The sequence below is a fragment of the Babylonia areolata genome, chromosome 30 (genome assembly GCF_041734735.1).
Source record: "Babylonia areolata isolate BAREFJ2019XMU chromosome 30, ASM4173473v1, whole genome shotgun sequence".
Lineage (NCBI taxonomy): Eukaryota > Metazoa > Mollusca > Gastropoda > Neogastropoda > Buccinidae > Babylonia > Babylonia areolata.
Window position 1 is genome coordinate 19,153,220 of NC_134905.1, and position 19,846 is coordinate 19,173,065.

At 41.7% G+C, this 19,846-nt stretch overlaps 2 protein-coding genes across 8 annotated transcripts in view; one reads left to right on the top strand and one right to left on the bottom strand.

Annotated features, from left to right (window-relative positions):
• LOC143275587 (uncharacterized) overlaps nucleotides 1-10,406 on the top strand; it is a 44,131-nt gene extending 33,725 nt beyond the window's left edge. Inside the window, exons 4-6 of one of the 3 annotated variants that reach the window (XR_013053444.1) lie at nucleotides 229-940; nucleotides 4,608-4,792; nucleotides 10,270-10,405. Coding sequence is in view for 2 of the 3 variants with exons in the window: in XM_076579794.1 (XP_076435909.1) it covers nucleotides 229-897 (669 nt within the window). In the remaining variant the exon portion in view is untranslated. Of the gene's footprint in view, nucleotides 1-228; nucleotides 2,583-4,607; nucleotides 4,793-10,269 lie in introns of those variants that run through there. The other 2 variants (XM_076579794.1, XM_076579795.1) reach the window with 2 other exon arrangements.
• Nucleotides 10,305-19,846, bottom strand: part of LOC143275588 (uncharacterized) — a 9,749-nt gene continuing 207 nt past the window's right edge. Inside the window, exons 1-5 of one of the 5 annotated variants that reach the window (XM_076579798.1) lie at nucleotides 19,372-19,846; nucleotides 18,364-18,518; nucleotides 15,277-15,394; nucleotides 14,239-14,356; nucleotides 10,305-10,441 (exon numbers count right to left, since the gene is read on the bottom strand). The exon at nucleotides 19,372-19,846 is cut by the window's right edge and continues 207 nt beyond it. In XM_076579798.1, coding sequence (XP_076435913.1) covers nucleotides 10,349-10,441; nucleotides 14,239-14,356; nucleotides 15,277-15,394; nucleotides 18,364-18,445 — 411 coding nt within the window. In that variant the 5' untranslated portion in view covers nucleotides 18,446-18,518; nucleotides 19,372-19,846 and the 3' untranslated portion in view covers nucleotides 10,305-10,348. Of the gene's footprint in view, nucleotides 10,442-14,238; nucleotides 14,357-15,276; nucleotides 15,395-18,363; nucleotides 18,523-19,368 lie in introns of all 5 variants that reach the window. The other 4 variants (XM_076579797.1, XM_076579796.1, XM_076579799.1 and 1 more) reach the window with 4 other exon arrangements.

Genomic DNA, 19,846 nt, shown 5'->3' on the forward strand with positions numbered 1-19,846 from the left:
ATGTAACACGTGATGTACGTCGTCAATGACGCATGTAACAGAAGTGTACGTATGGTATAAAATCAATGACCCATGTAGCAGGGTATAATTCGCGATGTACGTCAAAGACCCATGGCAAGAGAGTATGTGACTCATGACGTAATTCAATGACGCATGTAAAAAGTGATGAATGTCAACAACCCAAGCTGCCCTGCCTCATCAAGGTGCCACTCACTGTGCGACGTGCAGGTGCTGCTGTCGGAAGTCCCCGTCTCCTACACCTTCACAGTGCGGACCAAGATGTACATGCCGCACGTGGGCGCCCCGGTCACGGTGACCCGCAGGAAGGGCGGGGACTTCCGCTGGACCAAGATCATCAACGACCTGGAGCTGGTCTTCGCCAACTACCGGAACGCCGTGGACTTCCACCCGGAGCCCGCGGGCTCGAGCGCCGCCACCTCCTCCGTCATCTTCACCACCACGGGCATCGTGGACGGCGTGCGGCTCTCCAACCAGAGGATCCTGCTGAACGGGAAGCCTCTCCAGGGGTCTTCGTCTCCAGAGCACTGCCCTCAAGGACCTCCCTTCCCACGGTCCGCCCTCCACAACGGCGGCGTGGTGACGTCAGACCCGGACGACACGGAGCAACCACCGCCCACAGCAGGGAGGATGTTGGCGCTGGCTTCTTCCCACCAGTCCCCTCCCATCAAGGAGGTGCCGGGGAGGGAGGAGGAGGTGGTGGAGGAGGATGGCGGGGTGGGAGAATCGAACCCTCCTGTCGCTGTGTCTGCGCGAGGGCAGGCGAGTCGTCCTGCGGCGCCTCCAATCACTATCACCACGGGTTCCCTGGCCTCCTCGCCTCTCTCCGACACTGGGTCCCCAGACAGCAAGAAGTCCCAGGCCATCACCACTGTGTGACTGGCTGATGCTGTCTGCATCCCGCCCCCTCCGTTCATCACAGGTACCTCTCTTAGTGCTCTCCTGTTTGCGTCCTGTCAGTGACTTTACTCTCACACCGGTGACCGTGTTCTCCTGGTTTCTGCGTCCTGTCAGTGACTTTACTCTCACACCGGTGACCGTGTTCTCCTGTTTTCAATGTCCTGTCAGTGACTTTACTCTCACACTGGTGACCGTGTTCTCCTGTTCGTTTTCTGCGTCCTGTCAGTGACTTTACTCTCACACCGGTGACCGTGTTCTCCTGTTTTCTGCGTCCTGTCAGTGACTTTACTCTCACACCGGTGACCATGTTCCCCTGTTTTCTGCGTCCTGTCAGTGACTTTACTCTCACACCAGTGACCCTGTTCTCCTGTCCGTGACTTTACTCTCACACCAGTGACCGTGTTCTCCTGTTTTCAATGTCCTGTCAGTGACTTTACTCTCACACCGGTGACCGTGTTCTCCTGTTTGTTTTCTGCGTCCTGTCAGTGACTTTACTCTCACACCGGTGACCGTGTTCTCCTGTTTTCAATGTCCTGTCAGTGACTTTACTCTCACACCGGTGACCGTGTTCTCCTGTTTTCTGCGTCCTGTCAGTGACTTTACTCTCACACCGGTGACCGTGTTCTCCTGTTCGTTTTCTGCGTCCTGTCAGTGACTTTACTCTCACACCAGTGACCGTGTTCTCCTGTTTTCTGCGTCCTGTCAGTGACTTTACTCTCACACTGGTGACCATGTTCTCTTGTTCTGTGTCCTGTCAGTGACTTTACTCTCACACTGGTGACCGTGTTCCCCTGTTTTCTGCGTCCTGTCAGTGACTTTACTCTCACACCGGTGACCGTGTTCTCCTGTTCGTTTTCTGCGTCCTGTCAGTGACTTTACTCTCACACCGGTGACCGTGTTCTCCTGTTCGTTTTCTGCGTCCTGTCAGTGACTTTACTCTCACACCGGTGACCGCGTTCTCCTGTTTTCTGCGTCCTGTCAGTGACTTTACTCTCACACCGGTGACCGCGTTCTCCTGTTTTCAATGTCCTGTCAGTGACTTTACTCTCACACCGGTGACCGTGTTCTCCTGTTTTCAATGTCCTGTCAGTGACTTTACTCTCACACCGGTGACCGCGTTCTCCTGTTTTCAATGTCCTGTCAGTGACTTTACTCTCACACCGGTGACCGTGTTCTCCTGTTTGCGTCCTGTCAGTGACTTTACTCTCACACCGGTGACCGCGTTCTCCTGTTTTCAATGTCCTGTCAGTGACTTTACTCTCACACCGGTGACCGTGTTCTCCTGTTCGTTTTCTGCGTCCTGTCAGTGACTTTACTCTCACACCAGTGACCCCAAAAGTGATGAGACAGAAGTCAGGAACCATGGGGGATGATGATGATGACGATGATGATGATGATGATGGTGATGACAGGCCAGAAGTCAGGATCAGCAATCAGCCTGGTGTGTATGCCATTTGGCAGGGGCAATGAAATGTGCCTCTTTCAACATCTTCAAACTCACTGGAATTGTTCACCTGTCCACTTTACATACGCGTGTGTGTGTGCAAGAGCATGCATAAATGTGTTTCTCTCTGCGAGTACTATTTGTACATGTGTGTATGAAATATAAATGTGTGTTTCATTTTTTTTGTGTTTTTCAATACATAAAAAGCCTTTCAAAAACAGGAGTGTGTGTACCAATATCTAACACATACTTAATAATAATACTATATACATGTGTATCAAATCTTACCTCTCTCTCCCCTTCATATCTTAGTTTTATTTGATCTTAAGTGTGTCAGAGCAAGAGCATTCCGTGAAATTATATTTTTTCTTTCTCTGTGTTTGTTTTTGAAGCTTGCAACTTTGAAGCTATTTGTTCAGGATCATCTTTGTCTCTTCATCAGTTTTGTTGTTTTCATATACTGGTAGGTATTCTGATAATGATACTATGATAACAGTACATTTATGTCATACTTTCAAACTAACTACATCAGTCTGAAACAGACCAAAATACACATACAGACATGCTCACACACACACACACACACGCGCGCGCGCACATGCACAAACATGCAACTGTCTTTCAAGTTGATTATTGTATATTTTTAATAAGAAAAAACATAACAGAACTGAAAACAACAACAACAAAAGCAAAAAAACAAACAAACAAAAAAAAAAATGCATGTCTCTATGTACATACTCACCTAAAAAAAGAAAAAAAGAAGAAGAAAAAAGATGTTAACAATAATGGACCCCAACATCACCACACCTCTTGTATCAGCAGTGCACCACACCCAGCCAAAACATCTGATGCATGATAGACATGGAGGAAACTAAAAGGAACAAATGGTGATCATCTTCAATCAATCACAATCACCATCTCACAAAACAATACACAATACACAAACTTTATTGTCTATGCTTTGGTACAGCGATTTTCTTTTTGGCAGCAGCACATGTCCAACATAAGAAGAAAACAACAAACAAATAAAATGACTAGAAAATAAAAAGATAAATTAAATGGCACCAAATGGAAATAGATGTATACAAATATACAGATTACTGAAATTTACGTGCCTCTCCATTTCAGTCAGCCAAACCGCATTGCACATCTACCCCCCCCTCCGCCCCCCACACACACACACCACGCCCACACACCACGCGCGCACACACACACACACACTCACACATACACTCTCTCTCATCCCCTCTCTCTCTGTCTTTCTCTTCACAAGAAATGCAACTACAAAGATCATCGTTCATTTAAAAATGTGTCACCATCAAATCACCATCACTTTCTCCAGTAGGCATCACTGCATTTGCATAAATCCATACATGTGGAGTGATGGCCTAGAGGTAACGCGTCCCGCCTAGGAAGCGAGAGAATCTGAGCGCGCTGGTTCGAATCACGGCTGGCTCAGCCGCCAATATTTTCTCCCCCTCCACTAGACCTTGAGTGGTGGTCTGGACGCTAGTCATTCGCTATGACACTGAACAGAATTTGCCAGAGGACAATTCTTTTGTTGCCGTGGGTTCTTTTCCAATGCCAAAAGTGCGAACTGCACACAGGGCCTTCGTATATCGTCTCATATCAAAGACCAGATGCCCAGTTTCTGTTTTTTTGTTTTTTTTAAAAACGTTTTTTAAATTCCATTTTGATAGGTTGACATTTTACAACAACATCTTAATGGACATTTATAAAGAAAAAAAAAAAAAACACAGAAAAAAAACACCATAAATACTCTGATAGACAGAAACAGCCAAGCAGCTGGATTATACATTGGTTGGTTATCATCATGGAGTATTATCATTCATTTCTTAAGATCTTACACAAGCTGTCCAGGAATACAAACTGTCAAGTATCTTAGAGTATGTTCACAGTAAGTGAACATCACAATCATTTCTTATGAATATCAATAAAAAGAAAATAAATATGGGTGGTTAATTTTCGTTAATCGTGAACAGGTTACTAATCATTTGTGATCAATAATTTGTAAGGTAACCATCTGGCAGAGAAAATAGCATGGTTCAAGTTAATAAATGCATTATATTCTTCAATTCTATATCAATTTTTTTAATTTGTTAAAAAACAACAACAACAACAACAACTGATATTTGTGGAAAGCTGTCCTCAATTTTACATCAATATAAGTAATACTTTTGCAAACAATATTATAAAACACAGATGCTCAGTTTTGATTTTCCAGTGAAACTTGCGAGGGAAAAAGGCGAGACCAGGACTCGAACCCAGACCCCTCATGGACACTGTACAGGCAGATAGGTGTCTTAACCGTTCTGCCACCTTCCTCCCTACACGGCCAGATTGACCCCTTTCACCGCCAGTCAATTTAGAGTTGAAAACTCCCTTGCGCTACAAACACAGACAAGAAAGGCAAGGCCTTCAAGCCTCACTTGTGATATGTATTGAGCATAATTTCAAAATGTAATGTTTAAGATGAGAAAGATAAGTTTAAAGCATATTAAGTCCCCTAGCATTAATTACAGAGTAATTTCCCTTTTTTTACTACCTGCACCAAAACGTTTGCAAAATAAATAAAACTTCCATGCTTAGCAAAAGAAGTTCCTGTTTGAACAAAAAAATGATAATAATGACTGCTCTTGTTCTTGGGTCAGAATATCAGATCAAAGTGCCAAGTTTAGAGAATACAAAAAATATAAATATAACAGTAAATGCAGTTTGCATATAATTAGGCTTCATTTTTTTAATTTTTTTGTGCCCATCCCAGAGGTGCAATATTGTTTTAAACAAGATGACTGGAAAGAACTGAATTTTTCCTATTTTTATGCCTAATTTGGTGTCAACTGACAAAGTATTTGCAGAGAAAATGTCAATGTTAAAGTTTACCACGGACACACAGACAACCAAACACCGGGTTAAAACATAGACTCACTTTGTTTATACAAGTGAGTCAAAAATGCGCTGTCAAACAACAGCTGGGGATTCCCCCCCTGTGATGTGTAGGAAATATGGCCTGTCTTACCAACGAAAATTAAGAGCAGTTGGTTCATGGATAACAGACTTGTGATCTGGTCGCCTTTCAGTGACACAGGTCCTCTGCCTAGCTGATGCGTCAATGCGAGTTTGGCAGTGAAAGGGTTAACAATATTTATTATCTGAACAACAAAAATGACCGGTGGTCAAGTCTGATATGATGTACCCCCCCCCCCCGCCCCACCCACACACACACACATACATACATACACAACCACACCTACTTGATTTCATTCCTTTTGATGTATAGAATGATACAGTGTGTGTGTGTGTGTGTGTGTGTGTGTTCTATACTGTGTATTTGTTTCAAACACTGTTGAATAGCTTGGTTTTAATCATGTATGTATTTGTTTTCATTATAGTAATAATATCTATACCTGTTCTCTTACTGTGCTTATTCCATGTGTATGACTGTGATTATTGCATGCCAAGTTTACAATCACTTTGCAAAGAAGCATGTTACTTGTTTTCTGTATTCATATCTGTGTATCTGTCAGTGTGTACTGACGTGTGTATTTGTCAGTGTGTACTAATGTGCACATATCTGTCAGTGTGTACTGACATGTGTGTATTTGTGTACTGAAGTGTGTATCTGTCAGTGTGTACTGACATGTGTGTATTTGTGTACTGAAGTGTGTATCTGTCAGTGTGTACTGACATGTGTGTATTTGTGTACTGAAGTGTGTGTCTGTCAGTGTGTGCTGACATGTGTGTATCTCTCAGTGTGTACTGACATGTGTGTATTTGTGTACTGAAGTGTGTATCTGTCAGTGTGTACTGACATGTGTGTATTTGTGTACTGAAGTGTGTATCTGTCAGTGTGTACTGACATGTGTGTATTTGTGTACTGAAGTGTGTATCTGTCAGTGTGTACTGACATGTGTGTATTTGTGTACTGAAGTGTGTGTCTGTCAGTGTGTGCTGACATGTGTGTATCTCTCAGTGTGTACTGACGTGTGTATCTGTCAGTGTGTACTGATGTATCTATCTGTCACTGTGTACTGACATGTGTGCGTCTGTCAGTGTATGCTGACAAGTGTGTATCTGTCAGCGTGTACTGACGTGTGTTATCTGTTGGTGCGTACTGACGTGTGTGTCTGTCAGTGTGTGCTGACATGTGTGTATCTCTCAGTGTGTACTGATGTCTGTATCTGTCAGTGTGTACTGACGTGTGTATCTGTCAGTGTGTACTGACATGTGTGTATCTTTCAGTGTGTACTGACATGTGTGTATCTGTCAGTGTGTACTGACATGTGTATCTGTCAGTGTGTACTGATGTGTGTATCTGTCAGTGTGTACTGACATGTGTGTATCTGTGTACTGACGTGTTTATCTGTCAGTGTGTACTGACATGTGTGTATCTGTTAGTGTGTACTGACATGTGTGTATCTGTCAGTTTGTACTGACATGTGTGTATCTGTCAGTGTGTACTGGTGTGTGTATCTGTCAGTGTGTACTGACACATGTGTGTGTGTCTGTCAGTGTACTGGTGTGTGTATCTGTCAGTGTGTACTGACACATGTGTGTGTGTCTGTCAGTGTACTGACATGTGTGTGTCTGTCAGTGTGTACTGACACATGTGTATCTGTCAGTTTGTACTGACATGTGTGTGTCTGTCAGTGTACTGACACATGTGTGTGTCAGTCAGTGTGTACTGACACATGTGTGTGTCTGTCAGTGTGTACTGACATGTGCGTATCTGTCAGGCAGGAGGAGGGTGGGGGTGTGCGGGGTGACAGACTGTGATGTGTCTGAGTGGGTGAGCGTACGAGATCGCAGGAAACCCATGCTTGCTTTCCCTATGTGTCAGTCTGAATGACTTGTGCTTTTCTTACCTCGTCAACATTAATTGTATTGGTCACGTAAATGCGACGCACATTTTCACAAATGGTCATGTTCTGAAAAGTGAATGCTATGTGTTTCAGTTTCAAGATGTCAAAGCGTGCAGACTTATGTATATATATATATATATATATATATATATATATATATATATACACATTATACATCACATAAATATTAAGTTACGCTTCCTTTGCGTTAGCTGTGCTTGACTATGTGTGTATACATATGTATGTGTACATAACTACATGCATGTAAATGAATGTGTATTGTGTGTGCGTGTCTTCATGTAAGCTTGTGCCTGCCTATGTGTGCGTATGTGTTAGGGTAGCTGTTAGATACACATGTATGTTAAAATGTATGTATGCAGTGTGTGTGTGTGTGTGTGTGTGTGGTCACATTTTGGAGTGTGTATGTAACATAGATGTAATAATTTATGTTAACAAAGCGTTTTTGTAAAAGCACCTAGAGCAGATTTCTGGATAGTGTGCTATATAAGTATCCATTATTATTATTATTATTATTATTATTAAGTGTACTTGAGCCAAGAGACGAATCTCTAGGAGTTGAAAGACAATTAAAAAAAAAAAAAAAAAAAAAAAAAAAAAAAATTACAGCTTCATCAAAGTGTAAAAAAACCAACAACAAAAAACTAGTAACAAAACCGAGTCCGACATAGAGGACTCTTCAGGTCTAGAGTTGTACTGTACTGCACTGTGCTGTATTGAACTATGATAAGAAACTCTATAGAGAGCTGGACAGTACAAGATCTTCAGAGAAGAAACCCCCCTCAGTTAACTCACTCAGTACGGCCAGCCCTCTCTTCTCCTCTACACAGACCCCTCGGATGTCCAGTGGGTGTCTGAATGACCCAACCTTTAGCTTCCGTCGTCAGAATTGTGGTATTCTTTGTCAACATTCACCTCTTCAGTATGAGAGCCTTCCGCTTGCAATATTTTGATGATGGTAATTGGGCTGAAACGCTGTTAACGTCGTCTCTTTCGCCGTTCGTATGGAGAGAGTTAACCCTTTCGCTGCCAGGAAAATAAGATTTAAGTGAAATCTATTTGCCAGGGTTTTTTCACAAAAAACGGGTATAAATTTTCAAAAAATTCTGTGCTCTTTGTTATTGGAGAAAGACCCATAAAAGTATATATTTTCTGAAAGGGAAATGAATAAAGAATACAAAACACATGATGTTTTCCCATTTTATGCATTTTAAGTGACATGCTGTTGTTTTGAAATCAGTGTTTTGTTTTTTGTCACATTTTCAACTTGTTCATTACAAACATTAGCCTGGTAATTTGCACAAAAATATCATTTTCTGGACAAATGGATATCTGCACACACAAAATCATACTAGAACAACCACAATATAAAAAAACTGAAAAAGAAATAGATGCATTGTGACTTCTGCAAGTGATAATATGGATGTGAGGCCACGCCCCCTCAGTCTCCACCCCCCCCCCCCCTCCTCTTCACCCCTCTCACACCGTCACTTCATCAGACCGCGTTGGCTGAGTGCCAAGAAAATAGCTCATACGGTGCCCTGCTAAAAATTCGTCTGCTAGAGTTGAACAGCCTGCATCACTCACTGATAGTTGTATCTTGGCCACTCTCTTGATTGCTCCCTTTATTTTCTATCAAATCGTCCTATAAATGTTCACCACTGTCTTCTCCTTCGAATTTATACTCCAATTCTTTCTGAGCATTAGCTGAAGAAAGTAATCTTGGTTGATTTAGTTCGCCACAAGCGCATGTCTTGAGCACGGAGTCAGTCCGACATTTTGTTGAGCGAGCGAGGAGAGGAGCCAGGCAAAGACTGCGGCCAGTAACCCAACCAAAACGGTCAAATAAAGGACTGCCTTATGACGCAGATGGTGTTTCTAGCTATGAATAGAATCCAGAAAGATTCCCCAAGCTAAAGCTACCAGCATTTTTGTCAACGAACTGAATGCAAAGCAGGGAAAAGTCAGAATATTTCGATGACGAGTTATCTCGTCATGCAGGCAGCGAAGCATACATGCTTGCCATGACGAGTTATCTCGTCATGCAGGCAGCCTAGGGGTTAAAGTGTTTCAGCCCTTAACTCCTTACACTCCAAGGGGGCCGGGCCGCACCCAGGTCATGACTCCTGGATGCCCTTGTATTGCCGCCTTTTCTTTTTTCTATTTTCCTGGTCCTCAGCAGGTTCGAACCCGCGCCTCCAATTATTATATTGCTTTGTGCTGTGTTATGTTGTGTTGTGTTGTGTTGTGTTGCTTTGTATTGCATTGTACACCATTGCATTGTATTGTATTACTTCCCCCCCCTCCCCCTCACAAATGAATCAACAATGGGGCTATGAGAGTAAATGATGAACAAACAATAAAGAGAGGTAACTCTCTTCATACACAAGGTACACAACTTCAAGTCAATGCTGCTTATGCTGCAGATTCAGACAGCACACAGGTAACAAACCCAGAAACTTCTAAAAAAAAAAAAAAAAAGAAAAAAGAAAAAAAAAAAAGGAAGCTCTGGACTTGTCTTTAGTTGTACTGACCATTTGACATGTGCACACAGCAGCAGTTACAGAAGAAATGTGCAAAAAACACAAATCAGCTTCTATTCAAGACTGGCACAGTCTGAACATGCCGTGCAGAATGATGTAATAATAATGATAATAATACATAGTTTTTCTATGGCACAATGTCCAGCACCAATGCTGCTCAAAGCGCCTTACATCATAGTTGACTATAAACATGCCTTAAAAAACAACAACAACATATCAACCGCTATCTGACAATGGAAAACATCCAGTGTGTTCATATGAATGCAAAGGCACACTAAAGATTATAAAAAGCTATGAAATAAATAAGGCTTAGATTAAAACAAAATGCATTTTATAGCACACACTCACACATGCACGCACACAAATGTACAGACAATACAGAACAAACACACGGTTTTCTTACAACTGATCCCCCTGTGCGACTGAACAGAGTCAAGACGTAAGAGGACTCTTCCTTCTGCAGGTCCAGAGTTGCTGTGGGCCCCATTGGTGCAGCAGACTCTGTTCCCGTCCCAGCATCCTCTCCACGGACGGCATGCAGCCTAGGGACGGGTGGGTCGGAAGTACGGTTCCAGCTTAAATGCCTTCTTCTTCACAAGGTTCACCTCATACCAGCCGTTCTTGCAGTGAAGTTTCTGATCCGTGGGAGGGGGAGGGGGGGGGGGGGGGGGGGGCAGAGACAAAAAAAAAGTTGAAAGGAAAGTTTTAGTTTCAGATTCTAAATTGCTCAAGAAGGCGTCAGTGCGTTCGGATACATCCGTATACGCTACATCACTTCTGCCTGATCGGCTGCATAACCCAAAGCGCTTAGTCAGCTCTTGAGTGCATGCACATATATTTGTGTACCAGTCAGAGTGGGTTTCTGCCACAGAATTTTCGCCAACACTCTCATTGCCATGAATTCTTTTTCAGCGCCCACACCGGACGCCTTGGTTTTATCGTCTCCTCCGAATGGCTAGGCGCTAAGATTGACTCTCCAGTACCAGGCAGGGGAGAAAGTGCCAGAGCAGGATTTGAACCCTGATCCTCACAGACTCCCCGTGTTGGCAGATGACACTGAACTGAGTAAAAGAGCAGAAACAAGATGCCGGATGAGACTTGCGTGGGCAATGCGGCTGAGGACTGAATCTATCAACTCTGTATGCGATACGCTTTCTCTCTCTTTCTTTCTCTTCTCCTTCTTTGTTTGTGGGCAGCAACTCCCACGTTCACTCGTATGTATATGAGTAGGCTTTTACGTGTATGACCGCTTTTGCCCTGCCATGTAGGCAGCCGTACTCCGTTTTCCGGGGGTGCGGTGTGGTGTGATGTGGTGTGGTGTGATGTGATGTGGTGTGATGCGGTGTGATGCGGTGTGATGTGATGTGGTGTGATGTGATGTGGTGTGATGTGGTGTGGTGTGATGTGGTTTGATGCGGTGTGGTGTGGTGTGGTGTGATGTGGTGTGGTGTGGTGTATGTGGGTCTATCTGCATGACTTAGACACCTCCTTGAGAAGAGAAACTGACACAGCTACGTCAGCGTCATTGATGTTGCCGCCGCTGCTAACGATGATGATACGCTGTTTGCGATAATGCTGCTGCGATGATGATGATGATGATGATGTTGATGATGATGATCATGATCATATGCTGTTTATGATAATACTGCTGCTAATGATGATGATGATGCTGCTAACGATGATGATAATTATGCTGTTTGTGATAACACTGCTGCGATGGTGGTGGTGATGATGATGATGATATGTTGTCTGTGATAATGCTGCCGCTATGATGATGATGATGATGTTAATGCTGTTGATGATGATGACAATGACTGGGATGGGGGGAAGGGAGAGAGGTAAAGTACTGACTGATTTAACTGTCACTGCTGTCCTTAAATAGTGAGCGACTGGAAGTTTCACTATTCATGTTCACCAAGTGTTTTAAAAATCTGGAATGGGTACTACTGTATTCTGACGTACAGTCCTTCAAGTCCGACACTTTGTCTTTCCTTATCATCTATGACTTTTTAACTCTCTCCATACGAACGGCGAAAGAGACGACGTTAACAGCGTTTCACCCCAATTACCGTCATCAAAATATTGCAAGCGGAAGGCTCTTACACTGAAGAGGTGAATGTTGACAAAGAATACCACAATTCTGACGACGGAAGCTAAAGGTTGGGTCATTCATTCAGACACCCACTGGACATCCGAGGGATCTGTGTGGAGGAGAAGAGAGGACTGTCCGTACTGAGTGAGTTAACCCCTAGGCTGCCTGCATGACGAGATAACTCGTCATGGCAAGCATGTATGCTTCGCTGCCTGCATGACGAGATAACTCGTCATCGAAATATTCTGACTTTTCCCTGTTTTGCATTCAGTTCGTTGGCAAAAATGCTGGTAGCTTTAGCTTGGGGAATCTTTCTGGATTCTATTCATAGCTAGAAACACCATCTGCGTCATAAGGCAGTCCTTTATTTGAACGTTTTGGTTGGGTTACTGGCCGCAGTCTTTGCCTGGCTCCTCTCCTCGCTCGCTCAACAAAATGTCGGACTGACTCCGTGCTCAAGACATGCGCTCGTGGCGAACTAAATCAACCAAGATTACTTTCTTCAGCTAATGCTCAGAAAGAATTGGAGCATAAATTCGAAGGAGAAGACAGTGGTGAACATTTATAGAGCGATTTGATAGAAAATAAAGGGAGCAATCAAGAGAGTGGCCAAGATACAACTATCAGTGAGTGATGAAGGCTGTTCAACTCTAGCAGACGAATTTTTAGCAGGGCACCGTATGAGCTATTTTCTTGGCACTCAGCCAACGCGGTCTGATGAAGTGACGGTGTGAGAGGGGTGAAGAGGAGGAGGGTGGAGACTGAGGGGGCGTGGCCTCACATCCATATTATCACTTGCAGAAGTCACAATGCATCTATTTCTTTTTCAGTTTTTTTTATATTGTGGTTGTTCTAGTATGATTTTGTGTGTGCAGATATTCATTTGTCCAGAAAATGATATTTTTGTGCAAATTACCAGACTAATGTTTGTAATGAACAAGTTGAAAATGTGACAAAAAACAAAACACTGATTTCAAAACAACAGCATGTCACTTAAAATGCATAAAATGGGAAAACATCATGTGTTTTGTATTCTTTATTCATTTCCCTTTCAGAAAATATATACTTTTATGGGTCTTTCTCCAATAACAAAGAGCACAGAATTTTTTGAAAATTTATACCCGTTTTTTGTGGAAAAACCCTGGCAAATAGATTTCACTTAAATCTTATTTTCCTGGCAGCGAAAGGGTTAAATTTAAGCGGCAATTGAACATTTCACATGTGGCTGAACTGTTGTCTTTTCCCACTGTTTTTTAATATAAAAAAAAACCCCAAACAAACAACTTTTAAAGACAAAGGGTTAATGTTTACATACTGGTGTTATCTTGCATCCCTAAAATATGTCAGTCCTCTTCCCCTTGTTCAACACTAGCTGGCTTTCCCTTTTTGGGAACAGATAAGATAAGATAAGATAGGATAAGATAAGAATAACTTTACTATCTCCAACTGGAGAAATTTGGTCAGGTGCATTATCACAACATAGACAAGTAAACAACATGGGGACCATAACTGTACAAGTCAAAAACAGCTTTTACGAATATTACGAAGATACAAATGTAAAAAATATCACCTACATCGTTTCATACATACATCCACACACTGCAGGTAATAACTAGTATTCTTAATGTAAAAAACCCAGAAAGAATTAAGAAGCATTATTTGAATATAATTATAAACATAGCCAGATATCCCATTCCCTAAAAACACCATGTCCCTTGCTCTCACAGATCAGTTCCATTGCTCTCAAAGATAAGCTCCCTTGCTCTCAAAAGATTAATTTCCCTTTCGGGCAAAAAAAACAACAACAAAAAAAACCCGCCCCCCAACACACACACACACACACACACAACCTCCCCTGATTCTTTCACAAACGTTATTTCCCATTTTACTCACAGATAACTTCTTCATTCTGAGTGTGTTTGTATTTGTATTTCTTTTTTTATCACAACAGATTTCTCTGTGTGAAATTCAGGCTGCTCTCCCCAGGGAGAGCGCGTTGCCATACTATAGCGCCACCCATTTTTTTTGTATTTTTTCCTGTGTGCAGTTTTATTTGTTTTTCCTATTGAAGTGGATTTTTCTACAGAATTTTGCCAGGAACAACCCTTTTGTTGCCGTGGGTTCTTTTACGTGCGCTAAGTGCATGCTGCACACGGGACCTCGGTTTATCGTCTCATCCGAATGACTAGCGTCCAGACCACCACTCAAGGTCTAGTGGAGGGGGAGAAAATTTCGGGGGCTGAGCCATGATTCGATCCAGCGTGCTCAGATTCTCTCGCTTTCTAGGCGGACGTGCTACCTCTAGGCCATCACACATTGAAGTGTCATGGGCGCACTCACCTTAGACTTCACCTGTAGGATTTCTTTAAGGTTCACGTCGCTGGGGACCACCGAAGACTTGTTGATGGCCACAATTCCGTCAGAGCCCTTGCGCTTTGCTTGGAAGAACATGTAGGTCCTGTAAAACAGGGGAAATATATAAGATATATATATATATATATATCTATACAGAGAGAAAGAGAGATATATAGAGAGAGAAAGGGGGTGGGGGGGAGAGAATGAGAGACAGAAAGACAAAATAAAGCCTAAAATTTAGGGTAATTCTAACTTGTTTGTCCAACTTTTAAAAAAATAATCACTTTCATCAGTTATACACACACACACACACACACATATATATATCTGTGTTACTTACATCTTCAGGAAACGGTCAATCAAAGTACAGATGATGGCTCTATGTGTGTGTGTGTGTATGTGTGTGTGTGTGTGTGTGTACATACGTATCTATTAATATCTCTCTCTCTCTCTCTCTATATATATATATATGGACACTCAAAAGTTGTGCACATTACCAAACACACACACACACACACACACACACACATACAGCCATCATCTGTACTTTGATTGACCATTTCCTGAAGATGTACGAAAAAAAAAAAATCTCCCTCATTTTTCAACTGTTAAATGGATAAAATTCCAGATGTGGTTCTGTTTTCTTACAACTTAAAAATTTTTTTTTTTTCTTCATAATTTACAACTGGAATGGTTCTGACTTTGTTAAACAAATTTGCAAAACAAGGGAGGGCTAATTATTGCGGTGAGCATTCAGACAGACACATTTTCATTGGAGAAGTGAAATCCTGTGTGTGGTGTTTTGGTGTTTGTGTAATACAATACAATACAATGCAATACAATGCAATACAATACAATACAACACAAGAAAACAATTCTTTATTCATCCACAATTAAATTCCAGAAATATGGATAAAGATGTGTTGCACTGTAAATTATTGCATTGCATTGCATTGCATTGCACTACATTGTACAAATACAAGTGGTAAACTGACGCCAACAGACTGGAGGAAAACATCCTACCCCCCGCTGTCAGGATCCGTTACGATGTCCCACTCACAGTCGTCTCCCTTAGCGGTCTGGTACTCGTAGCGTAGAGTGCAGGGCCCTGGCATGCCGTCGTCTCCTTCAAAATCCGGAGCTGTAAAAAGGGACAGAACTGTGGATGACTGCACTGGTCAACCCACGTTTAACCCCCCTTGACTGGTCAACCCATGTCTGACCCCCCTTGACTGGTCAACCCATGTTTTACTCCTCTTGACCCGACAACCCATGTTTAACCCCCCTTGACCGGTCAACCCATGTTCAACCCCTCTTGACTGGTCAACCCATGTTTGACCTCTCTTGACTGGTCAACCCATGTTTAACCCCCCTTGACCGGTCAACCCATGTTTAACCCCCCTTGACCGGTCAACCCATGTTTAACCCCCCTTGACTGGTCAACCCATGTTTAACTCCCCTTGACCGGTCAACACATGTTTAACCACCCTTGACTGGTCAACCCATGTTTAACTCCTCTTGACCGGACAACCCATGTTTAACCCCCCTTGACCGGTCAACCCATGTTTAATCCCCCTTGACTGGTCAACCCATGTTTAACCCCTTGACTGGTCAACCCATGTTTAACCCCCCTTGACCGGTCAACCTATGTTTAACCACCCTTGACTGGTCAACCCATGTTTGACCTCTCTTGACTGGTCAACCCATGTTTAACCACCCTTGACCGGACAACCCATGTTTAACCCCCCCCCTCCCCTTGACTGGTCAACCCATGTTTAACCCCCCTTGACCGGTCAACCCATGTTTAACTCCTCTTGACCGGTCAACACATGTTTAACTCTTATTGACCGGTCAACCCATGTTTAACCACCCTTGACTGGTCAACCCATGTTTAACCCCTTGACTGGTCAACCCATGTTTAACTCCTCTTGACCGGACAACCCATGTTTAACCCCCCTTGACCGGTCAACCCATGTTCAACCCCTCTTGACCGGTCAACCCATGTTTAACCCCCCTTGACCGGTCAACCCATGTTTAACCCCCCTTGACCGGTCAACCCATGTTTATCCCCCCCCCGACCGGTCAACCCATGTTTAACCCCCCTTGACCAGTCAACCCATGTTTGACCTCTCTTGACCAGTCAACCCATGTTCAACCTCCCTTTTTGAGGGTCTACACTATCTGCCCATTTCTAACAGGATAGGTTACCAACTAACTACCATGTGTTTTAATGTCATAAACCCTTCAACACACCCACATGTCTTTGTGACATTCTTTTGAACTACACTCCAAGATTTTTTTATATTATTTTATTATTATTTAAAAAAAAAAACTTTTTAATTCAAGCTTTGCCATTTCAACATTACAAAACATACACACATCCAAAATATCTATAGACACAATGAAAAAGAAAAAAAAAGAAAAAAAAAAAAAGAAACTGAAGCAGGGGAAATGATTATATTAGATCACTTCCAATATCTTTATGCTCAGCTGGTGATTCCAGAGTGCTGAGAATTTCTCGAAGAATAAACAACAACAACAACAACAAATCACAAAGTCAGAGCATTTTCTGCTCAGTTTCAGTTTCAGTAGCTCAAGGAGGCGTCACTGCGTTTGGACAAATCCATATACGCTACACCACATCTGCCAAGCAGATGCCTGACCAGCAGCGTAACCCAACGCGCTTAGTCAGGCCTTGAGAAAAAAAAAAAGAAAAAAAAAAGGTGAATAAATAATAGATACGCTTACATAAATAAATAAGTAAATAAATAAATAATAATTATGATATAAAAAAAAGGTAGCAGTAATGGTAATAATAATAAAATAATAATAATAAAAAAAATTAAAAATAAATAAGGCAACAATGATGATAAATAAGCAAATAAATGTAAAACATGAAGACACACATTCACACATACACCCACACATGCATAACAGATATGCACCAAACATACAGTTTCACAGTTATGAAAGCTTTTTTTTTTTTTGCTATCTTTGCCCAAGAAGCGCATCAGACGAACGACAGGATAACACTTTTCAGAAGAGGAAATGAAAGAGGTGTGTGGTTTTTTTTTTAAGATTTAAAAAAATAAAAAAATAAAAAACTTATCTGGGGATTCCACTTGACAGGTTGAAAAGTGTACAATTAATATCAATGTTTAACACCCCCCCCCTAAAAAACAACAACAACAAACAAACAAAAAAATTCAAACAAAAAACAATAATCCACTGAAAATCCCCCTTTTCAACCTGTCAAGTGGAATCCCCAGATAAGTTTTTTATTTATTTATTTTTTTAAATCTAAAAAAAAACAACCCACACACCTCTTTCATTTCCTCTTCTGAAAAGTGTTACCCTGTCGTTCGTCTGATGCGCTTCTTGAGCTTCTGTGACAAGGTGTTCATGGAGTGAGCATTCTTTGTTCTTGTAAATGTTCAAATAATATGTGCAGATTTGTGTAAAGACAGTACCTGGCATGTGTGTGTGTGTGTGTGTGTGTGTGTGTGTGTGTGTGTGTGTGAAAAATCTAAATATACTGATCTGATTTCTCTTGTCCACATCCTTTAAAAAAAAAAAAAAAAAAAAAAAAAATCTACTTGTAATGTTTTTTCTTTATCAATTGTTTACTTGGTTCTAATAAGTAGTACTTATTTCTGTGTTGCATGATCAAAACTAAAGAAAAAGATGTGTGTACAATTAATATCAATGTTTAACACCCCCCCCCCCCAAAAAAAAAAACAACAACAACAAACAAACAAAAAAATTCAAACAAAAAACAATAATCCACTGAAAATCCTAATCTAACTGTTCTAATCCCTGTTTTTTTTGTCACAGTTCCATCTATGTGTGTACTAAGACACGTCACAAGAGAGCACGCATGTCATATTTACATTATAATGTAAAGAATAAAACCTAATTTGCTCAATACAAGAAAGGTTGCGTGAAAGCATACACGCACACATGCATAGAGGCATGCACACACTCACACACACACACACAGACACACACAAAAGCGTTCACACACACATACACACACACACTCAGATACACAAATACACACACATGCACGTGCGTGCGCACACACACACACACACACACACACACACTCACAAGCCAACTTTGGACGCTGATTCAGAGGCAGCTCTCCAGTGGCGCCATCTCCAGCACCTGCTCCAGGCACTGCCTGACTCATCTCTCCTTGTCTGGAATTGGCTGGGTCGCTTCCCCTGTCTTTGTCTCCCCTTCACTTCCACCTTTGTGTCCACCTGTCTTTATTATAAATATGATGTACATTTCCACCTGTCTTAATTTATGTAATCTTAGCATCAACCTGCCTAAAGTTATATAATCTTCTCATCCACCTGTCTAAAGATATTTAATCTTTGCGTCCACTTGTCTTTATCTTATTCTCCTGTTGCTTATAGCTTAGCTGAGAACACTAAGCACTCTTAGTGAACAAACATAAAATCAATGAACACACACAAAACCAAAAACCAAACCAAAGTTCTGTAAATGAATGTCAAGATAATTTTTTTAAAAAAGTTTTCACTGTTCCTGCGGAAACAACATCTTGTGGCAAATTATTCCAAACATTTGTTACTCTGTTAGTAAAAAAAAAAAAAAAAAAAAAAAAAAGCAAATCTGGAAGCTTTAACTGAAACTTTTAACAGTTTGTAGGAATGGCCTCTTGTTGCAGTGTTCTCATTCAATCTAAACAAAGAATTTATAGTTCTACTGCCATGTAATCCACTAGTCATTTTATACATCTCTATATTAAATCACCATGCAGTGCTTGCAATCTAAGCACAAATACTTTGATCTGTGTGTGTGTGTGTGGGCGGGGAGGGGGGCGGGGGGGGGGGGGGTGTCCCATGCTTTCTGGGGGAATATACATATATGTATGCAACTACCAATAACAAAAAAAAAAAAAAAGAACAATAAAAAGCCAAAAATTAATGCATTTTTGTCGTTGAAACAGCTCATTGAAAAAGAAAAAGAAATAATATAACGCTTATAATCAAAATGATAACGAACAAAATCACTTGTTGGCACAAGGACGTTAATTAATTGCACGAACAACAATAAACAATACTATAGGAAAATGCAGTTACTAACTACCGTCTCCAACGCTGCAGTTGATGTTTGACACAAAATGCAACCACTGTGAAATGTAGGCGTTGAATTTTGATAGGAGCCTACGAACACTAAAGTGTACAATTACTATTATTATTAATTTTAAACTACAACCTTCGAACGGAAGCAGCTGGAAACCGAAGTACCATCATTGGTTAAAGGGGAATAACTTTCATGTATTTATACAAGCTCAGAAGGTTTTCGTAGTGACTTCCCATGAAAGAAAACAGCAAAGAAGAGGACATCATCATTTTCACAGATGGCTCATTCACCAAAGGCCAGTCCGGTTGGGGACTCACTGTGAAACAAAATGGAAAAACAAATAGGGAAGAGAATGCTGCCTACAAAGTCACAACCTCTTTCACTTTCACTGCGTTGACGGCCACAATCATCAATTTGATTTTTACGCCGTTTTTGTTGGGTTGCGATGAAAGAAAAACAAGCTACAGAAAGCGACAGA